Source organism: Humulus lupulus, chromosome 2 (genome assembly GCF_963169125.1).
Source record: "Humulus lupulus chromosome 2, drHumLupu1.1, whole genome shotgun sequence".
Lineage (NCBI taxonomy): Eukaryota > Viridiplantae > Streptophyta > Magnoliopsida > Rosales > Cannabaceae > Humulus > Humulus lupulus.
In genome coordinates, this window is record NC_084794.1 from 138,959,268 (window position 1) to 138,982,428 (window position 23,161).

Genomic DNA, 23,161 nt, shown 5'->3' on the forward strand with positions numbered 1-23,161 from the left:
TTGTCAATAGAAGTACAAAGTTTAAACATGCCATCACATGCACAACCCTTTCACACAAATACATCTCCCTTGGACAAAGCAAGCTTGCGGGAATCTATCACAACCTTGTTCCTAGTTTTCCAAGTAAATTGCCATACACAAGATTTCTACTCATTTCCAATACTTACAAAACATTGGTGAGTAGAAACTTCTTTCCAGATGTGAAGAACAAATTTATAGTCCCATTTCCTTTAACCTTAGACCTTTTCTCATCGCTCATTTGAATCTCATGCTCTCCTTTGAAGTTTCAAATGTCTTGAATAGAGATCTATCATAGGTAACATGAATGGTGACACAAGTATCATACCACCATCCATTAACCTTTCCATGAATGGCATTGATTTCTCTTAGTGTTGCTACTAGCTCTTCTTTCACTACTACAAAAACGGGCTTTCCCGATAGTTTTTAACCATCACTATTGAGCAATGACGACAGTTGACTAACTATTGTATTTGCCTATGCCAGTGTAGAGGTAGCTACGCCGACAGTTAACAAGTGTCGTCGTTGCTGGCTACGCCGACAGTTAATAGGTGTCGCCATTGCTGACAACGCCGACAGTTAATACGTGTCGTCGTTAATAGGTGTTGCCGTTGCTGGCAACACCGACAGTTAATACATGTCGCCGTTGCTGGCAACACCGACAGTTAATAGGTGTCACCGTTGCCGGCAACGCCGACAGTTAATACGTGTCGCCGTAACATTAAATTTATATATATATAATAAATTTTCGATATATCTTTTTTTAAAACTTTTAATTATATTTTTAACAATTGAAATTTGATATAAATTTAAATAAAAAAAATTACTCAAATAATTAATTATTATTACCATAACTTGTAAAAAAAATTGTATTTATCATAATAAAAATTCATATACATACAACATTTATTCATACAATTAAAATGTAAATAATACATCAAATCTTTGTGACTAAATAATTCTCAATAAAAATTCATTATAATTCTCAAGAAAAATTCATTATTCTCAATGTAAATAATACATCAAATCATCATTGTACATAATTCTTACAAACAAGAAAGAAAATAATGCCCAACAACTTGAAAAAGAATTTCTTGTTGCCTTGGTTGTCTTATATAATTGTCTTGGTTCTCTTAAATAACCAAGTAGAGTTTTAGCCTACAATACATAATAAACACCATTAAAGTCAAACTAAAACCAAAATAAATAGAGAACTTGAGGTTGCTGAAGAAATAAAAAGGATGACTGTGGTTTTCAGTCACAAAAATGATTTATATAAAAGTTGTATTTTTCTTATCAAACTGGATAGCTTAATGGCTTAAGTAGTTAGTCTTAGTTCTTTAAACTAAGGAATACATACCTGTCAGTCTCAATTTAAAAGTGCTCAAGCTAGTTAGTTTATCAAATCACATAGATATTGATAAACCAAATTACCAATCATTCATAGCACATTAGCAAATATACAATAAACAACGAGAAATTAATATACATATACACACACATATAAAGACATGCACTGTGTAGCTAATATGTAAGTAATATGCATAAGATTCTAAGTCCATAGTACTTAGTAAGAAAAGAAAAGATAATATCGTTATAAATAAGAGCAACGAGAACATAAATATAATAGATCATTAATATGTAACACAAGCATACTAGATAACATTTGTTAAAGTTTTTAAAGTAACACAGCGAGCATACCAGACAAAGTTGTTAAAGTAACATAACGAGTTGTGAATAAGCCTAATCCAAATTTATAATCTAATTGACATTTGAAAGTCTACGCAAAATAGAAAATCATAATTTCTTTTGGTCAAGCATATATATATTTATTTTAATAAATAGCCATATAATTATGAATTCTATGCAAGCCAGCATTTTTAACAAAGTGATAATCAATCCATTTTAGAAAATTTTCAATTGTTTAAAGAATACATTGTCTCAGCTAAGGCCATCGAACATGGTAAAAACAATCACAGTTTGGAAGAAAAAAAATAACTTAGATATTATTTAAGTAAGAAAATGATCAAACTATTAGATTACAATGAAACACAAAGCTATGCTTCAATTAAAATAAACACAAATTGAGATAGTAGTTCTGGTGCAGAAAAGGAAATTATTGAGTAAATATATAAATATATATCCTATGCATTTGATTGAACCCAAAAATCACCAATTGATTTTTTTTTTTAAATTTGAGCTTTCCAAAATGTCCACACGTGAATCACATCATCATTATTATACTCATTTTTCATTGGATTTATTAGTGTAATAGTAATACTATTTACAGAGAGAAACTCCAAACCAAGTATGGCTTACCTGCCATGTATATCCTATATGATTGAAGAAATAGGATATAAGCGCATGCTTTTCCAATTTGTAGTCATTCGTGTAGAAGGTGATGCTTGGCATTCTCTCCATAGTAGTAAACTAGAGACTAATAGCTACAGTTTAAAAGACAAAATCGTAAAAGAAAATCAGTATATGTGGTGTATGGGTGGAAAGGAAAAAATAAATATCATTTGATAGCTGGTAAACCAAAACTACTTTTCAACCACGAACCAAGAGGAAAAGTGAAAATGATTTTACTTGTTAAATTAAGAGAAGTACCTTGAACACTTCAGTAAGAAATGAAATAGTTGCATAGTCATACATGTACTTGCCATTGCCATTGCTTTGGGAAAGAATAGTCAATATTCCCTAAATTATTTATAGAAATAGAGCATATATAAAATACTGAAAGAATCGGAATATAAAATGCTTTGAATAAAATAATGGCAATCTCTCTTAAGCAACAAAGTAGCCGCCAAAACCTCATCACATATTTTCCATTTTACAATCCACTTTGCCTAACTTATGTATTAATCTATAAAGAGAAAATGCTAGTTTAATGATCAATTCTTGATGTGTCATTCTAATTCGTTGGTGATAGAAAAGACAGAGTCTCGTGAGTAGTGAATTTCACTGACCTGAGAGCTGGTAAGAACGGTGAGTAACACAGCTACGTAGTACCACTGCATAAATATATATATATAAACAGTATAAGTAAAGTTCATTCAAATGCCATTGCATATATTCCATATATAAAGTGCAAGACACAGAACTAAATACCCATTGCACACAACTATAAAACTACACAGATTCAAATACCCATTGCACACAACTATAAAACTGATAATGAAATTGAAAAAATAATATACTCATTGCACAAAATTACCACCGTGAACACCATTTTTAGCCACCTCCGCAAGCCTAACCCTCACCTCAACGAGCCTAGCCCCCTCCTCCCCGAACGGAGATAATGCAATCCGCGAGCCCAATTCTGTTTCCAGCCACCTCCGAGCCTAACTTCGTCCTCCATGAACGGCAACATTGCAAGCCCAGCCCCGCCCTAAGCGAACACAACCCATGTTTAGCACAAACGGCGATGGTAAACTCCGTGAGGCAGCTCCTGCCCGCCGTGAATGGCAACAAAGAGCCTTCCGAAATGGTCCTGAGAGAAAAGAAAAAGGATGTTGGGCAGCTGGTTGTACGAGAGAAAGAAGATGTAGGGTTTGTAGAGTGAAAGAGAAACGTGTGGGATGAGGGTTTTATATTTTAATTAATAATAATTTATCACAAAAAATATATTTAAGTAAATTTTTTTATTAATAAATATTATTAAAACGCTGAATAAATAATTTACTTTCAACTAAAAGCTAAATTTGATATTAAGAATTTTTATTTAAAAAAAACTTCTTTTACAAAATATTTAATAAATTGAATTAACAATTAATATTACAAATCTAGTTTTTAATAATTACATAATTTTCATAAATATATTTACATACTTTAGTTTATTTTAAAATTAAAATTTTCATTAATTCTATTTTTAGATTTTTTTTATTTGAATTTCAGCGACATTTTATAACTGTTGGGTTTTTATTAACTGTCGGCGTTGAGGTCAATAGCGACAATTTTTAACTGTCGGCATTGGTCTCCAATTAACTGCTCGTGCTGGAGTCAACTACAACAGTTTTTAACTGCCGGCATTGGGGTCAACTACAACAGTTTTTAGCTGTCGGCATTGGTCTCGAATTAACTGTCGGTGCTGGGGTCAATAGCGACACATTTTAACTGTCGGCATTGATCTCGAATTAACTGTTGGCGTTGGGGTCAATAGCGATAGTCAAAAGTAATGGTGACAGTTATTAGCTGTCGACGTTGGTCTCTATGCCTACAGTTTTTAATTATCGGCGTAGAGTCCCGCTAAGCAATTACGATAGTCAACTCTATTGACTGTCGTGGTTGGTTGTCAGGAAAGCCCAATTTTGTAGTAGTGTTTGGTTGAGTTGACTCTTGCTTCATTGTTATGTTTCCTCTTGAACTTACAATCTCTAGCGAAATAGTCATTCTTGCCACACACAAAGCAAGGTCCCTTGAAACTTTTGAATTGTCCCTCGTTCTTTTTTGGCCCTAAGGGTTTTTGAACCTTGCCTTTATTCTTGCCAATTCCTTTTCCCTTAGGAGTATTAGCCACCTTATTGGCTTTTGAAGTCTCACCATTAGACTCCTCCTCGTTCTTATCTCTAGAACGAGATTCCTCCTCAATACTTAAATGTTTGAGAATTTCCTCCAAGGAAATCTCATCATTCTTATAAAGGATTTTCTTCCTATAACCCCCCAATATGGAGGCAACTTGTCTATTATGGCACCGACAATGAATTATATTGAGGGTAGAAAACTTGTTCAAAATAATTTGTAATTCATGTATTATCATAAAACTTAAATTCCATGTATTGAGTAATAAGGAATTTCTTTATACCTTCTTCTTTTGCTTTGTACTTTTTCTCTAAAGCTTCCCAAATCTCCATGGTGGTGTTGGTGTAGAGATCATATAGCTGGTCCGAAAGTGCATTGAGGATGTGACCCCTACATATCAACTCATCTTCTTCACAATTTTTTCTTTCTTTGATGACTTCTTGGGTGTCATCTTCCTTGGCGGGTTCCATGGTCTTTAGGTCTTTATCCAAGACATTGAAGACCCTGAGAGTGGTTAGCAAGAACATAATCTTATCTTGCTAATGAACAAAGTTAGTATCGTCAAATCTATAAAACCTAACAAAGTCTTGAGTCTTGAACTTCAAAGCCGAAAATGAGTTAGATTCTTCCATGATGTTGTGTCTCAGATAATAGAGAACTAGAGTGATGGGGTGGAGTGAGATTACAACACCATAATAATAAGAATCTACAAGAAATAATGCTTGACATAGACCAAGAAAATTAGAATTTAGATGATGCAAACCCTTGTAGTTGATCAAAGTTCTTCAAACTTCTTGAAGCTTCTTCCTTGTGAAAACACAACCAAAGGCTTATACAAGAATTGTATTACTATCCTAATTCTCTATTTCCTAGCTCACCATTGATGCTTGAGACTTTTTCTAAGAGGAAATGAGAATTGGGATTGAACAAGCCTTAAACTCACAAAGCCAAGCACTTTATTATGAGTTTTTTTTTTTGGAGAAAACGTGAGATTCTTGAAAGTTAGAGAAAGAGAGAGGACAGAGAGAGATTTGAGAGAGTGATCATGTCTTCCAAAACTCTATGAGGACCCTTTTATAGTTTAGGCACCGTCATTAGGTCTAACTAATAAGATTGGATCTAAAGAACTTATCATTTTGTAGCTTAAAACATGTGTCCGTACGGACAAGTCAGGCGACATGTCGCCTGCCTGTAGGTGATGTATCACCTGCTTGGGATTTTAAGGCCCTTTGCATCTAGGTGAAGCAATGCCTCCAAAAAGGCGATGCATCGCCACCCCTACTTTCCAACCGCCCCTCTAATAGGCCTAAAATTGCTCAAAATACTACTAAACTTTTTGGTTATCCTTAGATATCTCCATACATCACTTTGGACCCAAAAATATCATTTTTAAGTGCCTGCAATTGCAAATAAAATTTCACATTTCACTATATGAAATTCAATAAGTGTTTTATACCTAGCCTGCATAACAACACTTATCCTTTGTATTTAACCAATTACAACATTGCCAGCATACTTATCTTCTGTTCAAGTGTCACCGAATTGAACCAGATCATAAAATCTCTCAAATGGAGTATAAGCTCCTAGTTTGATCATCATGACTCCTAAGTTTTACAAACATACTTATCTCCTAACCAAATATGATTGACTTGAACTGAATCTCCCAATGGAGCATAAGCACCCCTAGTCATTGTCCCTAAATGAGACCTTTATCATTAGTGTTAAAGTCCTATTTCTATCAAACAATACACTAGTAAATTTAATGTTGTAGTCACGTAAATTAAATATTGAAGCATAAAGTATACTCCAATTAATTATGGCATTTATAGTATATTAAACTACTTTGGGCATTAAGGTCATTGTAGAATACCTTGTAATGGTATAAAAGTCCTTACTCGATTTAAACCATAAAGAGGAATTCTAAGTTCCCGAAAAAATTCTAAACTAAGGCCTAGTTAATAAATATCGGCCTTTGTGGATGCCAAAAATTAGCCAAGGAAAAAATGTCCGACCCCTTGGCTCCGCTGGTTAGAAATAAGTGATTTATTCGTGCAATCGAGTTCGTGCGTATAAGCCTCACATGATCCATAGCCTTGGAAAACACTCCCAGGCGCCCCGCGAGGTCCCAACCAAGTTGAGGGAAAGGAAAAGGGGCTCACGACACTCCTAGTTGCAACGCAAGACCCCACCTCACTGGAGGTTCGAGTGCCTCGAGTGGAAGCACTGCGTACCTGGAGGTCTAAGCGCCTCATGCAAAGGCACCAAGCACCCATGCACCTCGCAAAATCCATCGCCTCACGCACTATGCACCCATGCACCTTGCGAGACCCACCATCTCATGTGCCTAGCACCCACGTCTCGAACAAGAGCCCCTCGCAAGGTCATCGTCTCTCGAGCCTACCTCTTCTCAGTGTACCAAGCGAGACTACACCTCGCGAGACCATCGTCTCATGCCTTGCGCACCAAGAGTGCCCCACGTCTCGCGCAAGAGCCCCTCGCAAGGCCAACGTCCAGCGCCTGCCTCTCGACGCATCTAGTGGGGCCACACCTTGTGAGACCATTGTCTCGTGTCTCACGCACCAAGCAGAGCCCCCATGTCTCGCGCAAGATCCCCCTCACGAGGCCATCGTCTTGCGCCAGCCTCCTTTCGGTGCACCTAGCAAGGGCTCACCTTGCTCCTTCACACCTCGGCTGTGATGGGTTACAAAGGGCCCCACATCTCATCATATGCAATTCAGGCCCCATTGAAGAGGCCTTATCTTCCTCTCTTGGACAAGTGACACCAATAGGGCACATCATCACTAGCGGGTTTAACACGGGGCAAAATGGAGGACCTCATGAGCATTTGTGCGAGGAGAACTAAAAATGATCCCAGAGTGGAAATAACTAAGCAAGCCACCCATGATAACCATTTAAGATTTCAATACTTAGAACTTGTAGGAACAAGGCATATTGGAAGGGTGAGAACATCCATATGGCCCAGAGATGCTCGTATAAGTATGGTAGGCACCTACAAACTAAGAAGAATCAAAGTACGGACACACTATCACACCAGACAAGTAGTGGCAGTATAAGGAGGGTACATGATAGGGCCTCCTCCAGCATGTATCTAACATTTGTACAAGACAAGTGGTGGAGATATGGCATGGTACCATGACAGAATGCTTTTCCAGACCACTGACAAGTACTAGGGACCGACCACCACTCCTCCAACACCACTACCACTTGCTCCACGGGCATGCAAATGAGTGCTTCTGTCCCTCCAGGACCACTATGTATTTGGAGCTAATAACACTCACCTATAAATAGGACCACCCTTCACCTGGGAAGGGGGTCGGAGAATTCATCTTTGTAAGCTGAGATTTCAAAGTAATACAAACATTTCTCTCCATTTTCACTCTGCAATTTTACTCCAATATCTTTTAAGTTCCTCCTTTTCTCACATGTTTCTAAGTCTTTTGACTCAACTTGGTTGACGAGTTCTCACCGTCAACAGCCTTTAAGTGTATTTTCTCGCTTGTTCCCACTATCAGACCTAGACGAATTTAAATATCTTGGAAACGTGTTAACTTTAGATAATTGCCCTTTTATAAAATTACTAAGAACCTGTTAATTTTTGTAGAATTTATTAATTTGTAACCCCTTTTTGAAATAAGTTAATTTTATTTGATTAAGAAAATAATTAAAAAGATGATTATAGTTAAATTTATTTTTAAAAGTCTAAGAGAAGATTAATATGATTAAAAAGTAATTATTCTTAATTTCTTAAAAACTAGGGCTTTGGACCCTTTTTATTTATTTTTTGAATAAAATTCATTAATTTGTAGAAATAGTATTTCTTTTAAGAAATAGTATTTCTTTTAAGAAAATAACCCTAATAAATATTTATTGTATAAAATCTAAGTCCATAATTATTAAAATTAAACTAAACCAAAATCTAATATTTTCTAGAAATTCTCAATTTTTTACTAGGTATCAAAACTGTCTAGTTTTGTGATATTTTTTTAACTTTGGAAGGTTATATTTTAAAAATGTTATCACTAAAACTTCTCATCTTTTGCAGAATCAATCTTGGATATACCAAGAAGCCACTTGTTCATATTTATAAAAAAAATACACATTTTACTTAGTGAAAACTATATTCAAAACGTGCTAAATGAAACTGTCAAGTTAAAACTCATAACTTTTCTTAAACTTTGGTAAAGCATAAAATCCAATTGGCTCATTATTTTGGTATGAATTTTCTTAGGTCTATATTAGGATATGTTAAGAGTGTCGATGATAAAAATTATGTCAAAAAGTAAATTTTTACTTGGTGAAAAACGTTCACAAAGTGACTGCCTAGAGAGCGTATTTAAAAATGTTATTTTTTTTCTTCTAAACTTTAAAAATATAAAACTCCTAGCCTTTTCATTATTTTTCTATGAAACTTAACCAGTATTATTACCAATATATCAAGAGTGTTCAATTAAAAAATTAGCCAAAAAATACATTATTTTTCTTATAGAACTCAGTGTCCAAAGTTGGTTGCATGTAGAATTTTTAAAACTATTTTCACAGACTACACAACATTTTTGCAAAAGTCATAACTTGGTCAACATGACACCTTTTTGGACGTTTTTTTTATAAAGTATGAGAATCTAATCTTCTTCAAAAAATACATTAAAACAAGAAAATCTAGAAACAAGTATATATGGATTTCGCTTTACCCAAAGTCAAGACTAAAATATTTGGCACATAAAATCATAGAAACCTAGAGGAATATTGGGTTCTTCTTCTATTCATTCAACAAAACATACATGCATGCATGATCAGCCATCCAATATATATTATTACAGTACCAAGAATGAATTTAACAAAATTATACATGCAAATCAGCTACACAATATTTAACAAAAAAAAAAAAAAAAAAGACTAGTGTATGGCCATTTATATCTCATGTAGTTTCTAGGATTTGTTGATTTTGGCTCTAACTCCTCAAATACTTGTACTAGCTTTCAAACTTTACACACACACTCCCAAACACCCCATGATCAGTTATCAACTAACTAAAAAATAAATATAAAAGAAACAAGACAAGAGCTTAGAATTACCTCGTGTAGTTTCTTTGTTTTTCCTAGCTCCTTGTGTAAATAATTATAGGTTCTAAAGCGGCTGTTTTGTGAGAGAAGAGTGAGATGTGAGTGTATATGAGCTGAGTGGGGTTTGAGAGAAAACTTTTAGAAAGAGAGAGGGAGGGCTTCGACCAGCTAGAGAGAAGGAGGAGAGAAATCTTCCTTGAGATAGAAAATGGAGAGTAAAAATGAGGAAATAGGCTTAAGTTTTTCATTTTATACCTAGGCTTTAAAAAAATTTGCAAAATGACCAAACTATCCCTCCATATGGCTGACCACTTATGCTAATTAACCCCTAATTATTTTTTTTAATTTTTTTTACTTAATCGTAAATAATTACCCAAGTGGTAATTTTTTCCAAAATTTCTTACCTCACCAATTAAATTCTTAACTTATAGTAGTTAAATTAAATGTGTCTTGCCATTTAATTTAAGTGGTCACACTCCTATATTTTATAATTTATGGAATTAATTATCCAAAATTCCATTTTTGGCTAAATTAGCATTTTTCACAAAAATACACTTTTAAAATTCTTTATACAAATTTTTTTACCTTCTAGACCTTAAAACAAAACAAACCAATCAATTTTATGCCCATTATTAGTTTTCCATAATTATTCACTTCCACTACCATTTTATCTGAGAAATTACCCAGTTAGGGTTTCCATTTCGGTCCAAGACCGAAATTCTCGGTTTGAAAAAAACCACACATTACACAGATTGGCTAACACTAATAACATGAAATTTGCTTTCCAAGCATATTTTATTAATAAAAAATAATATTCCATACACAATTCACCACCCTGACACAGTTATTATTAGTAGGCGCCCAAAAAGCGGGATGTTACACTTTGTCGATGAGATGGGGGTATTAATTCAACAGGCAACATGGCTTCATACCCATATGCTAAGGAAAATGGGGTATTACCACTTGATGTTTGAGCAGTAGTGCGATATGACCATTGCACTTCTGGTAATATATCTGGCCAACTTCCTTTGGCTTGCTCGAGTTGTTTCTTCAATGTATCTTTTACAGTCTTGTAACACCCTTAACTTGCCCATTTTTCTGAGGATGCACAACCGTAGAGAAACTCTTTATGAATCCATGTCTAGCACAACATATCATTATCGAACTATGTGCCATTATGAGAAACAATCTTCTTTGGCAGTCCATAGTGACATATAATGTATTTTACCACGAAGGCAACACTTTTTTCAAAGTAATTGTTGCTAGTGGCTCAGCTTCAATCCATTTGCTAAAATAATCTACTGCAACAACTACGAATTTGAATCCTCCTTTTCTTGTAGGTAGTTGTCCAATCAAATCTATTCCCCATACAGCAAAAGGTGAAGGGCTTTACATTTGTTTAAGCTCGTTAGGGGCTGCTCAGGGTATTTTGGAAAACCGTTGACATTTATTGCACCTTTTTACATACATAAGTGCATTTTCATTCATTATCGGCCAAAAGTATCATAGCCTTACTATTTTCTTGGCTAGGCTATGCCCCCCATGTGTGATTGCCACAAAATTCTTCATGCACTATGATCATCAGCAGTTCGGCTTTTGTCTTATTTACTCACCGAAGCAACGACATTAAATACCCCCGTCTATACATAATTCAATCGATGATAATGTATCGAGTAGCTTGTCGTAACATTTTTCTTGGTCCATTTTTATCTGTGGGTAAAGTACCCTGCTCCAGATAAGTTGTAATTAGAGACATCCAAGAAGGAGAATTGTCGAGTACTAGTATCGATTCTTGCCCATGGATACTTGGTTGGGCAAGGTATTTGGCTGGTATCACATTTTAAAGTGTTTACATCTTTAGCATTGGCGAGCTTTGCCAAAGCGTCAACATTTGAGTTTTTATCTCGTGGTACCTATCATATAATGTATTTCTTGAATTATGCATGTAGTTTTTTTTTATTTACTTAAGGATGCAATCATTCGCATTCCTCGAGCTAGGTATTTGCCTAGAATATGATTCACAATTATCTATGGATCACTGTATATTTCTACCGACAATACTTTGACATCTCTAGCAAGTCTTAATCTTGCCAAGAAGGCCTCGTATTCTGCTTCTTTGTTGGAGGCATTAAACCCAAATCTTACTGCACAATGAATACGGTGTTCTTTGGGTGTTGTTAGGATTAGCCAGCTTCTGAGTTGTTGTCATTTGAGGAACCATCATTGTATAACTTTGATGTTGGCCAAGTTGGCTCCTCGTTTCTGATTGTTGGTTCAATGACCTGCTCATTATTCTTTGGTATACATGTACTTTCATCAATGAAATTAGTGTAGAGTCCAAGAACTTTACTTAGCTAGTTAGATAGTAGTAGCAATAGTAATAGTTGTAGTATTTTTATGACTGTGGATTTTGGTTCAGACCGGGATTTAGTTGGACACTCGTAGTAGCACTTGTAGATTTTCTAAGTTTAACCTATAGTTTAAGAATATTAATTTTAACCTAAGGTTTGATTGATATAACTGATATTGATGGTGATATTTATTATATTATAAGGTTTAGATAGACCCAATAAGATAGTGACACTTTTCTTGTGTATGTTTAATGATAATTAAGTATTTTTGAGGAATAAGTTTATTAAGATCAATATTTGAATATCCTAGGGCCTGTCAGCAGCTTTGAAATCGTTAGAGACTTAGTCAAGGCTGTTTACTCAATTCAAATTAGGCTGAAAATGTGCAAATTCGTGTTTAATATTTTAGCGTATGCCGATATATTGCAGCTATAGGGGGCGATATATTGCCATACGGGGATACGAAAAACACGTAATTTCGCACGACCACCTCGACGAGCCTCGGGCATATTAGCCCAGGCAATATATCGCTTACTAGGGGCGATATATCGGCTCCTTTGAATGATTTTTGAATGTTTTTGAAACTGGCTTAAATTATTCTTTAACCTCTTGATAAGTCCAGCATCTTTCTGACCGAGTCTTCAGCCTCTACTGAACGATAATTCAAATATTTTTCACTTAAAAAGCCATTATTTCATTCAAGTTAAATGAAGATCTTTTCATTCTTGAACTCTATAAATAGGACCTAGTACCTAGTCATTTATTCATTCATCAAGCTAAGTTCAGAGTCTGCAAGCTGCTAGGTTATTTTTGAGTGCTTAAACACTTGGGTTGGGAATATAAGCTTTAACTTTATAAGCTTAGTAAACACTCGGGAAGTAAGGTTCATAGTATTTTTCGGTTCGAGGTATAGTTCGGTTATAGAAACATTAAAGGTATTCCAAATTCTAGTTCATTTCTGTATTGTTTCCTTAAGTTCTTATAGTTTTCTACTCAAGATCCTAACTCTTTTCTTTATTCTTGGTTAGGAAATCTAAGATCTTGAACATAAGATTCTTGGTAAGTATATTTTCGATGGTATAGTTCTTTCATTCTTTTCATCCCTTTTTCATTAGTATACTCACCTTTCTTTGATGGTTTTTAGGAGTGTTCCAAAGTCCCAATCCTGTTTTCATATCCCGGTATATTTGGTAAGGAAAATAGGATAGGATTTTATATGTTATGTTATATGTTATCTTATGATTTATATGTTATGTTAAATGTTATCTTATGATTTATGTGTTATGTTATATGTTATAATATGTATGATTGTAGACTTGGGCATATGACTTGTATAACTAACAAGCCCCAATAAATTTATGGGCATATGACTTGCTTAGCTAGCAAGCCTCGCAAATCTAATGGGCATATGACTTGTTTAGTTTACGAGCCCCAAGTAATAATGACCATTATAGTATATGTGACATATGTTTATGATATGTTTTAGTATATGTTGCGATATGAATTTTATGAATATGATTTATGTGTTAGATTTTTCCTTGCTGGGCATTAGGCTCATTCCTTTATGTTTTTATGTGCAGGAAAATAGCTATGGTGGCGGAAAGGTTCTTGGTAGCTTGGGGGTTGTGTATTGAGGCAGAATGGAAATGGATGGATTGAGCATTCGGTTCGAGGATGAAGTCGTTTCTTAGTCTTTTAAAAATTATGCTTTATATGTATTTTTCCGCACTTTATTTTGTAATCCATTTATTTAAAGTTATGTTATGTTTTCATTTTAAAAACAATGGGATCCCATATCCTACTTTAAATTTTATGTAGTTTAACATTTGTCTTACAAGTTTTAATGAAGTTATAATTATTTCATTTGTGAGTTTTATTAAAGATTAGTGTCTATGTATAGTAGTCATTAATGGTCCAAAGTCTAGAATAGTTGGGTCATTACAATTAACTAGTGCTTGTCCTTTTATTGTTGTTTGTTACCTATAGGTGATTTCATATTGTCCAAGTTCTATTGCCCATTCAAGTAGACAACCAGATGCTTCAAGTTTTTGTAAGACTTGTCTGAGAAGCTAGTCGGTCAAGACTTTTATAGGATGGACTTGGAAATATGGTATAAGTTTTCTTGATGCGAGGAGAAAGAAGTATGCTAACTTCTCGATCACAAGATATCTTGCTTATGCTCCTAATAGCCTTTTACTGATGTAGTATACTGGATGTTGAGTTTTGTCTTCTTCTCGTACAAGTGCTGCACTAACAACATGTTTAGTGACTGCTAAAAACACAAGAAGATTTTCTCCATCAATAGGTTTGGAAAAAGTTGGTAGTTGTGCAAGATGTTCCTTAATAGCTTGGAAAGCCTTCTCGCATTCCTCTATCCACTCAAATTAATTACTCCTCCTAAGAAAGTAAAAAAATGGAACGCACTTGTCCGTTGATTTTGATACAAACCTGCTAAGGGCTACTATTCATCTAGTAAAGGCTTTGAACATCCTTGATCTTGGTCAGTGATTTCATGTCAATCGAAGCTTTATTTGTTTTTCTGGGTTTGCTTCAATTCCTCGTGAATTTACAATGAATTCAAGAAACTTCCTAGAGCCCACACCAAACGAGCATTTTAGGGGAATAAGCTTCATATTATATTACTTAAGGATGTTAAAGCACTCTTCTAGGTCTTGAACATGCCCCCCCAGTCTTTTTAGATTTAACCAGCATATCATTGACATAGACTTCAATGTTATGACCTATCTGGTTTCTTAACATCATAATTACTAGTCATTGGTACATCGTGCTAGTGTTTTTTAGTCCGAAAGGCATTTCTTTATAACAATATAAACTCATGTCTGTAAAGCTGGTATGCTCCTTGTTGAGAGGGTGCATGATGATTTGATTATGCATGGAATATGCATCCATAAAAGTAAGAATTTCATGTCCTGCAATTTGCGTCAACCAGCTGGTCAATTCTGGCTAATGGAAAACAGTCCTTCGGGTAAGCCTTGTTTAAATCTGTGAAATCAACAAATGTTCTCCATTTCCATTAGGCTTGGGTACTAGAACAAGGTTTGCGACCTAGTTTGGGTAGAAAGCTTCCCGTATAAACCCTTTTTTTTTGGTCTTCCAACTTCTTCTTTTAAGGCATTTAATCTTTCTTTGTCGAGCAACCTTTTCTCTTGCTAGACTGGCTTAAAGTTGTCTTTATCAATGTTAAGAGCATGGATAATTACAGTAGGCCTAATTCTTACCATGTCTTTATGATACCAAGAAAATACATTCTGGTTGTCTTTTAAAAAATATATCAGTTCGTTTCTCACATCACCAGCTAGATTCTTTCCAATTCTAGCTATCTTGGTTGGTTCTTTTTCATCGAGCAGGACTTCTTCAAGATCCTAAATTGTTCCTACTCCAGTATAATAACCCCCAAAGTGAGGATTAGCATCTATTTACTCCCTTTGGGCAATGCCCTATTTGGTGACTTCATTTTCGAGCGTGGTAGCTTGCTTGGGACCTACCACATTGTCGACTTTCATCGTTGTTGCTAGATCCCTTGATGAAGCTTGTTCGAGTAACGTGGGACCAACAAAGATCATACTAGTTGTGACTGGGATCTTCTTGGAAGTGGTAATGAAGGAGTTATAACATTCTCTTGCCTCTCTTTGATTTCCTTTAACGCAACCTATATTAGCACTGGTTGGAAATTTCATGGTGAGATGGAAGACAGAGGTTATTTCTTGCAAATTGATGAGTATGGGTTTGCCAAGCAATGCATTAAATGTAGATGGAAGATCTACCACTACGAATGTAGCCATTACAGTACTATTTGTTCGTGCATCCCAAATAGAGATTGCAAGCTTGATTGTTCCTGATGGGGACATTCCATCTCTAGTAAAACCATAAAGTGTCTATGTGCATGGTTCAAGGTCTCGAACAGATAACTTCATCCTATTTCAAAGTTTATTTGAATAAGATATTAATAGAAGAGCCATTGCACACCATTGTTCAGGAACCTATCATATTAGCGATCTGCGCTTTAACGACCAGGGGTGCGTTTAACGAGAACCTAACGTGGTTGGCGTGCTCCTTGGTGACCGCAATAGGTTTACATTCGTAACGAGGTATTTTGGGAGTTTGCTCCTTGACAACCAATACATCATCACCAAGCTCGTGACGTAGTGTTCAGGCATATCTTTCTAAGGCCTTTCTATTGTCACCAGCCAAATGTGCCCCTCCGCAGATCATGACCAGCTACCCTGCTACTGGGGCAGGAAATAATGGCTAGGCAGGTGCACCAGGAGCACCTACAGCAGGTGGTTGTTATTCGAGTGGTCAATAGACATACCTCTTCACTGCGTGATGGTTTGAGGAATAAGAAATTTAGTTTCATCTTTGAGTTGGTTACACTCATTAGTGTCGTGTCCATAATCGTTATGGAATCTATAGAATTTGTTTGCATCCTTTTTACTAGTGTCCTTCCAGATAGGTGTTGGTTTCCTATACGAGACTTTAGTTTACTTGGCCAGAAAGATGTCTGTTCGTGACTCTAATAATGTAGAATAAGTGGTGAACCGAGGAGCATATTCTTAGGGCTTGTCATTAGTCTTTACCCTTTTGTTGTTGTTGTTGTTGTTGTTGTTATTAATGCCACTATTCAAGTTGTTGTTTCACTTTCCACTATTTTGAATGTTCTTATTCCCACTACTATTATTTTTATGGTTCATGTTGGGGTTTGCACCTTGGTTTTTGTTTTGTGCATTGTTGGTTCCTGCTACAACCTGGTTAGCCTAGTCAGTTTTCTGGATGGCTTCTTCTAATTTGAGCAATTCATCTTCTCGGTCGAGGAATTCCCTGGTCAAGTAGACAATTTTTCTTCTTAAATCAAACCATATTGGTCCCTTAATCTTTATTCCAGCCATAATGGCCTTCAGTTTGCCATCATCGCTTACAGTTTTGGAACAAGCAACTTCCTACATAAATCATTGAACGTAGTCTTTGAGAGGCTCTATGACAGTCAGAATCCCATGATCCGCAGGGGGAAAAACTGGGTAAAAAGCTGTGCAATCCCACACCGCCTGAGGAAGGTCAAGTGTGATGATTCTAAGACTGTGTAGGTATGAGACTACACAGTTGAAGAGGGCTTAAATGGATTGATGGGTACTACCTATATGAACAAGATGCATCTTCTTTTTGGTAGCCCAACACCTGAGAACTCCAAAGTTAAGCGTGCTTGACCTGAAATAATCTCAAGATGGGTGACCTCCTGGGAAGTTTTCCCAGGAAGCGTGCGAGTGAGGACAAAGCATGCTGGAAAGACTTGTGTTGGTTTGTAGGGCCATTCGTCATTCCAAGAAGCAGCCATAGTGACGTGGGGTGTTACAAATGGTATCAAAGCCTTGACCTAGCCAGAAGTGTAGCCGACGGGGACGTCAGACTTCTAAGGGGGGGTGATTGTGACAGTCAAAATCTCGTGATCCGCAGGGGGAAAGACCGGGTTAAAAGCTGTGTAATCTCACACTGCCTGGGGAAGGTCAGGTGTGATGATTCTAAGACTGTGTAGGTATGGGACTACATAGTTGAAGAGGGATTAAATGGATTGATGGGTACTATCTATATCAACAAGATGCATCTTCTTTTTGGTAGCCCAACACTTGAGAAATCCAAAGTTAAGCGTGCTTGACCTGGAGTAATCTCAAGATGGGTGACCTCCTGGGAAGTTTTCCCAGGAAGCGTGCGAGTGAGGACAAAGCATACTGGAAAGACTCCCAGGTTTTATTTTAAAGAACCACTGATGGGGAGTGTTAGCCAAGGTTGTAGGAAAGATCATGCACCAGACATCATCTCTAATGCCTTGAAGATCAATTTGCATCACAAAGTTGTTCACATGAAAGACTGAATCTTCTTTTCCTTTGTACATATTCCAAGTTGGCATTTTGAACTTGTGAGGGATTACTGGGGCATTTATTCGATCAGTGAAGGGAGATCCTTTCCTTTTCTCCAGATCAATGTCAGTAGGCTTAGGGGTTGTTAGTTCCCAAACAATATCAGTTAAAGTGTCTAGCTGCGCTTGAAAGAATGGTGCAACCATCGGTGTCGCAATAAGTATAGTAGCAAATACAATTGCTGTAGCGACCCAAATTTACTATTAAGGCTTGGAGCCTTGGTTAGTGTGCCTAGAGGGCAATAATTGTTATACTGTATTAATTTATGTGAATTTAATGAATATGTGGTTAGAATGCATGTTTAGGTGAAATAAATACGCATGTGGGCCCCATTTGGTTGTTAGGGGCAAATTGGTAATTTTAGCCCGTTGAGGGCATAAATGTAATATATGTAATATTGTTGATATAATTGTGAATTATTTGTGATGCACGTTCCGAGACAGTCCTAGAGAGCCATTCTGCTTAAAGTCACAACGGGATTTAATACCCGGTTCGGGAGGAGCATAGGGGTATTTTGGGAACATTATAACTTGAGTTTGGGAATTTGTAAGTAATGGTTAGTGACATTTTGGTAACTTGGGTAACCATAGGTAACCATTGAGGATAGTTACTTTAAGTGTTAAAGTGGTATTTTTGCAAGGAATTAAGTAAAGGACTAAAGTGCCTTGAGGGTTAGTTAGAGACTAAAATAGAAATGAGGGTAGTTGGGTGTTATCCAGATTTCCGGATAGCGTTTAGATTGATGTCCTCGGGGAAACAGAATTATCGATGTCTTTCACGGTAGGTGACCAGAGTTCGCGGATGGACAGAAAGGCTTCGCCTCTCCTGTTTAGTATCCGGATTACTCTTCCAAGCAAGCACAACACGGAAACTCATCGACTCTCCCGGACTCCCGAAGGATACCCCTCGGGGAGGCCCCTTCCAGGAGAGGCTCTTCGAGTGGTCCCCGCGAAAACAGTTCCGTGCCTCGCACAGAACAAAACCGAACGGTCGAGTCCGGGAGAAGGCACATTTGGAACGATATCCGTCTGACACAGGATCCCGCCTGACACGCCCGTCAGGTCAAAGCCGCACACATCCCAGCACGCCTAAGGGTACCTTTTCGCCTACTGTTCCGCTGACAACTTGGAAAAGACGGCTGACTTTGTGTATTCCCCATACTTTCACGTAAATATACCCACATAGAGTCTTGTAGCCATGCTACTACAGTAATTGTATCCCCTATTTATGGCTGGTGTAATTAAGACTCATGTACGTAGAGAAAAACCCTAATCCGAAACCCTAGCTATAAAGACCCCTTCATTTTACAAGGAGAGGGACGAACAAATCACATAGCAAAAACTCTACTAAAATCTCTCTAGCTTCATCTTCTTCAAGAGAACCCGAGAGAAACACTGTGAGTGGGTGAAGTTCTTGTGCACCAGCCATCTTACTGTAACCTTTTCCAAGTATAATAACATCGACTCGTGGACTAGGGCTTGTTAACGCCTGAACCACGTAAAAACACTGTTTGTTTAGTTATATTTCAGCATTTCTACAGTTCTTATCTTTTTATTATTCTGTTAGTTATTCGTTTCCGAAAAACTCGGTAAACATTTTGGTGCTTTCATTGAGAGCTGTAGGAAGTTGTTAGTCAGCTCTTTTTCTGTGTACGTTTTTTGTATTCACTTCGTGCTAAAGAGATGGTGACTACGAGAAAATCCGCTGTTGACAAAAATGCTACGGTCAACCCCGATACCGTGATGGAAGATGTGGTGCAAAGCGAACCCTTGGACTACCAAGGTGAAGACCCGACATCCCGCCAGGATCGGGTCAGTACCGAAGATACAACATACTTAGAAGACGAAGAAGAGTATGTCCAAGACGGTTATTACAAGGACGGCAGCTACTATGAGAAGGACCCAGAACTGGTCCAAGTAGCCGAAGAACTGGTGGCCACTAAGGCCAAGCTTGCTGAGCAGGAGCGCGTCTCCGAAAGAATGCAACGCATGATGGAGCGCCTCCAAAGTAAGTTCGGAGATCTAGGCGACTCGGACGAGGATGCCTCTGTTCTAGGTGGTGCTGATGCCCCCATGCCGGATCCAGCCGCTGCTGGACCATCCAAAGCAGCCCTTAACAAGGGCAAAGAAAAAGTTGGAGAGCCTGTGCGCGCTGACGCCCCTGCACCTCCTAAAGGCGTGAATCACCAGGCCGACTGCCCCCCCCGCGCGCAGAAGGTCTTTGGCGCTCCTAAGCCCAGACGTCCTTCAGCCCCAAGGGGGCACTCTGTGCCTAAAGGGCCCGGTGCTAAGGCACCCAGGCCTAGGGGAAGGAATAACCGCCCCAGTGATTCCGTCAACCAGGACGGTCGGGCTGCGAACTCGCACTCCGAGGATAGATGGTCCACGGTGGACCTAAGAAGAAGGTTGGAGGCCAAGTATGAAAAGGCCAAAGGAGAAAAGGCCCGGCCTCGCGGAGATGACCTCCGAAATCATATTAATGACATGCTCCGGGGACGTGACCTCCCGGAGAGTGATACGAAGAGGCTCGAGGAACAGATTGCTGCCTTGACCAAGCTGGTCCGGAAGCAAAGTGGGGCCCTGTCAGACTCTGAGGAGGAAGACCCGGAACCATGTATTCGGAGGATCGCGGAAACGTCCCTCCCGGATAACTTCAAAATGCCTCACATAGAATTATATGATGGGAGGACGGACCCGCGTACCCACCTAGCCAAATACAATAAAATGATGCAAGTGGCGCGTGTCAGTGAGGACGCCAAATGCATGTGCTTCTCACTCACCCTTACCAAGTCCGCGGAGGACTGGTGGAAAAGATTAGCTCCCGGATCAATCCACAGTTGGAAGGAGCTACAGTCCGCGTTTAGGAGGCAGTTTATTGCTGCCCGCGACCACGACATGGAGGTTGGTTCCTTAACCAACATCAAGCAGCAACCCACTGAGAACCTCAAAGCTTTCATTAAGAGAATGATGGAAGCTGCTGCAAAAACCAAGGTCAGCGATGACATGAAGCTGATCGCCCTTCAATCGGGCCTTACTGTCGGCTCCCTGCTATGGGGGGAAATGCAAAGGAGACGGGCAGAAACGTTGTCCGAATTCATGTCAAAAGCTCAGGGAATCATCAACCTTGAGGATGCCTACCAGCAGGCCTTTGGAGTTCCCCCGGCTCCAACGCCTTCCGTGACTGCGCCGAGCTTTGCTTCGCAAGCTCCCGCACCAGCCCTCACGCTTCCAGGAGCCCGATTCACTCCAAGTGTGTATGGGCCTTCCGCGTCTGCTCAGACGCCGAGTCAAACCCATTTCTCTGGGTACGGAGCAGTACAAACCGGATGTAGTATCGCTCCTGGCATGCTGCAGCCGCAAGCGGAAGCCCCAGAACGAAATTTGAGCCAATCGCGGAGCAAACGAAGCGGAAGAAACTCCAACCGGGGAGACCATTCAAAGAAACCCCGGAAGGACTATGAGCCCAAGTTCACGGAATATACCAGTTTGATAGACTCGCGAGAGAATGTCTACCGGGCGACCTGTAATATGGTCAACTACAGGAAGCCCCCGAAAGTGTCTCACGGAGGAAGGCGTCCGCGAGACTCCAATAAGAGGTGTGAGTTCCACGGAGACGTGGGGCACACCACGAATGAGTGCCTTCAGCTGAAGGATGAGATCGAGTCCCTGGCAAGAGCGGGACACCTCGGTCAGTGGGTGAGGATACCCATTATCTATCCCGGACAGGGGGTAGTTCACGGAGCTGCGTATTCCCCGGGACAGAGGGGGGCCGCTAGCGCTCCTGGAGCCGGTCACCCCCAAGCTCCCGGGTCTCAGTTCCCAGCACTCCCTGCTCCACCCGCTCCGGCGCCCATTGCCTTGTTGGCTCCAGGACCAGGCAACCCATATCTGCCCGGCCTTGCTCCGCCACCCGTTGACGGACACGTCGCCACCATTTCCGGAGGACCACACCTTGCCGGAAGCACCCGCAACTCCCAGAAGAGGTACTTGAGGGAGTTAGAGCATGCCGAGGAGATGTGCGCCTTGGTTCAATCACCTGCTCAACGTCCCCGAATGATGGATCTTCCCATCACCTTCACGGAGGACGATGCTCGACATGTGCACTTCCCCCACAACGATCCCCTCGTGGTGGAAGCCCAGATTGCCAATAAGAAGGTCTCACGGATCTTGGTCGATAACGGAAGCTCCATTAACATCCTCTTCAAAGCGGCCTTCCACGCGATCGGATTGACCGAGACAGACCTGGCCCCATGCCCCATCCAGCTTCAAGGTTTCAATGGGGACGCACTCATGCCATTAGGCAAAATTCAACTTCCAGTCACCCTCAGAGGAGAAAGCGACGCTTGTGCCTTCAAGCATAGCACATTCGTGGTGGTCGACTGCCCCACGGCGTATAATGCCATCTTAGGCCGACCGGTCCTGATCGATTGTGGGGCCATAACCTCGATACGCCACTTATGTTTGAAGTTTCCATGCGACGATGGGCGTATTGGCACCCTCCGAGGAGACCAAAGAAGTGCACGAAGCTGTTATAACGTCTCCGTCCGATCCGTCTACACGGTCCAAGAGACGTTTGCTGCCATTCCTTTGGCGGAAGAATTGCCAGAAACTGGGGGTGCTCAGGAGGCATACTTTGACGAACTCGACCCAAGAGTGGGCATCGAGAAAGCAATAGAGCCAATGGAGGAAGTCGAAGAGGTGATCCTCAACCCGGGAGAACCCACCAAGGTCATTCAGGTGGGGAAAAACCTGCCGTCGGCCGTTCGAGATAAGATCGTGGCCACTGTGAAGGATAATCAGGATATCCTGGCATGGTGCCACGCTGATATGACGGGGATTAATCCCAATGTTGCGTGCCACGCACTCAACATAGACCCATCTGCAACTCCAATTCGCCAAAAGAGGAGGCCGCTGGACCCAGTGAGAGCCGAAGCCGTCAAAGCTGAAGTGGACAAATTGATGTCCATAGGCTTTCTCCAGGAGTCGCACTATCCCGTGTGGTTGGCCAACCCAGTTCTGGTCCCGAAACCCGATGGGTCCTGGAGAATGTGCATTGACTTCACGGACCTAAACAAGGCCTGCCCGAAAGATTGTTTCCCTCTTCCGCGAATCGATCAGATGGTAGACGCTACTTCCGGGTACGAACTCTTATCCTTCATGGATGCGTACTCCGGATACAACCAGATCAAGATGCATGTCGCGGACCAGGAACACACCAGCTTCCTCACGGACAAGGGTGTCTACTGTTACGTGGTCATGCC

General features: G+C 39.4%; 1 protein-coding gene across 2 annotated transcripts; it reads right to left on the minus strand.

The window, feature by feature from the left end:
- Positions 1-962: 962 nt before the first annotated feature.
- Positions 963-3,588, minus strand: LOC133818564 (CMP-sialic acid transporter 1-like). 2 transcript variants are annotated; one of them, XM_062251502.1, is made up of 5 exons: positions 3,239-3,588; positions 2,988-3,032; positions 2,629-2,718; positions 2,338-2,462; positions 963-1,176 (listed from the first exon to the last, which is right to left on the minus strand). In XM_062251502.1, exons 1-4 carry the CDS (start codon positions 3,248-3,250, stop codon positions 2,352-2,354), a joined length of 258 nt encoding a protein of 85 aa, XP_062107486.1. In that variant the 5' UTR covers positions 3,251-3,588; the 3' UTR covers positions 963-1,176; positions 2,338-2,351. The 2 variants fall into 2 exon arrangements, with proteins under 2 accessions (XP_062107486.1, XP_062107485.1); XM_062251501.1 differs by having other exon boundaries at positions 3,236-3,588.
- Between the last annotated feature and the right edge of the window lie 19,573 nt (positions 3,589-23,161).

Bases quoted from the DNA above. Each gene is read 5' to 3' on its own strand.
- LOC133818564 (XM_062251501.1), bottom strand. The intron at 2,719-2,987 runs GTCAGTGAAATT...TAAATAATTTAG, and splicing joins CCGTTCTTACCAGCTCTCAG to GGAATATTGACTATTCTTTC. The intron at 2,463-2,628 runs GTACTTCTCTTA...TTTAAACTGTAG, and splicing joins TTCTTACTGAAGTGTTCAAG to CTATTAGTCTCTAGTTTACT.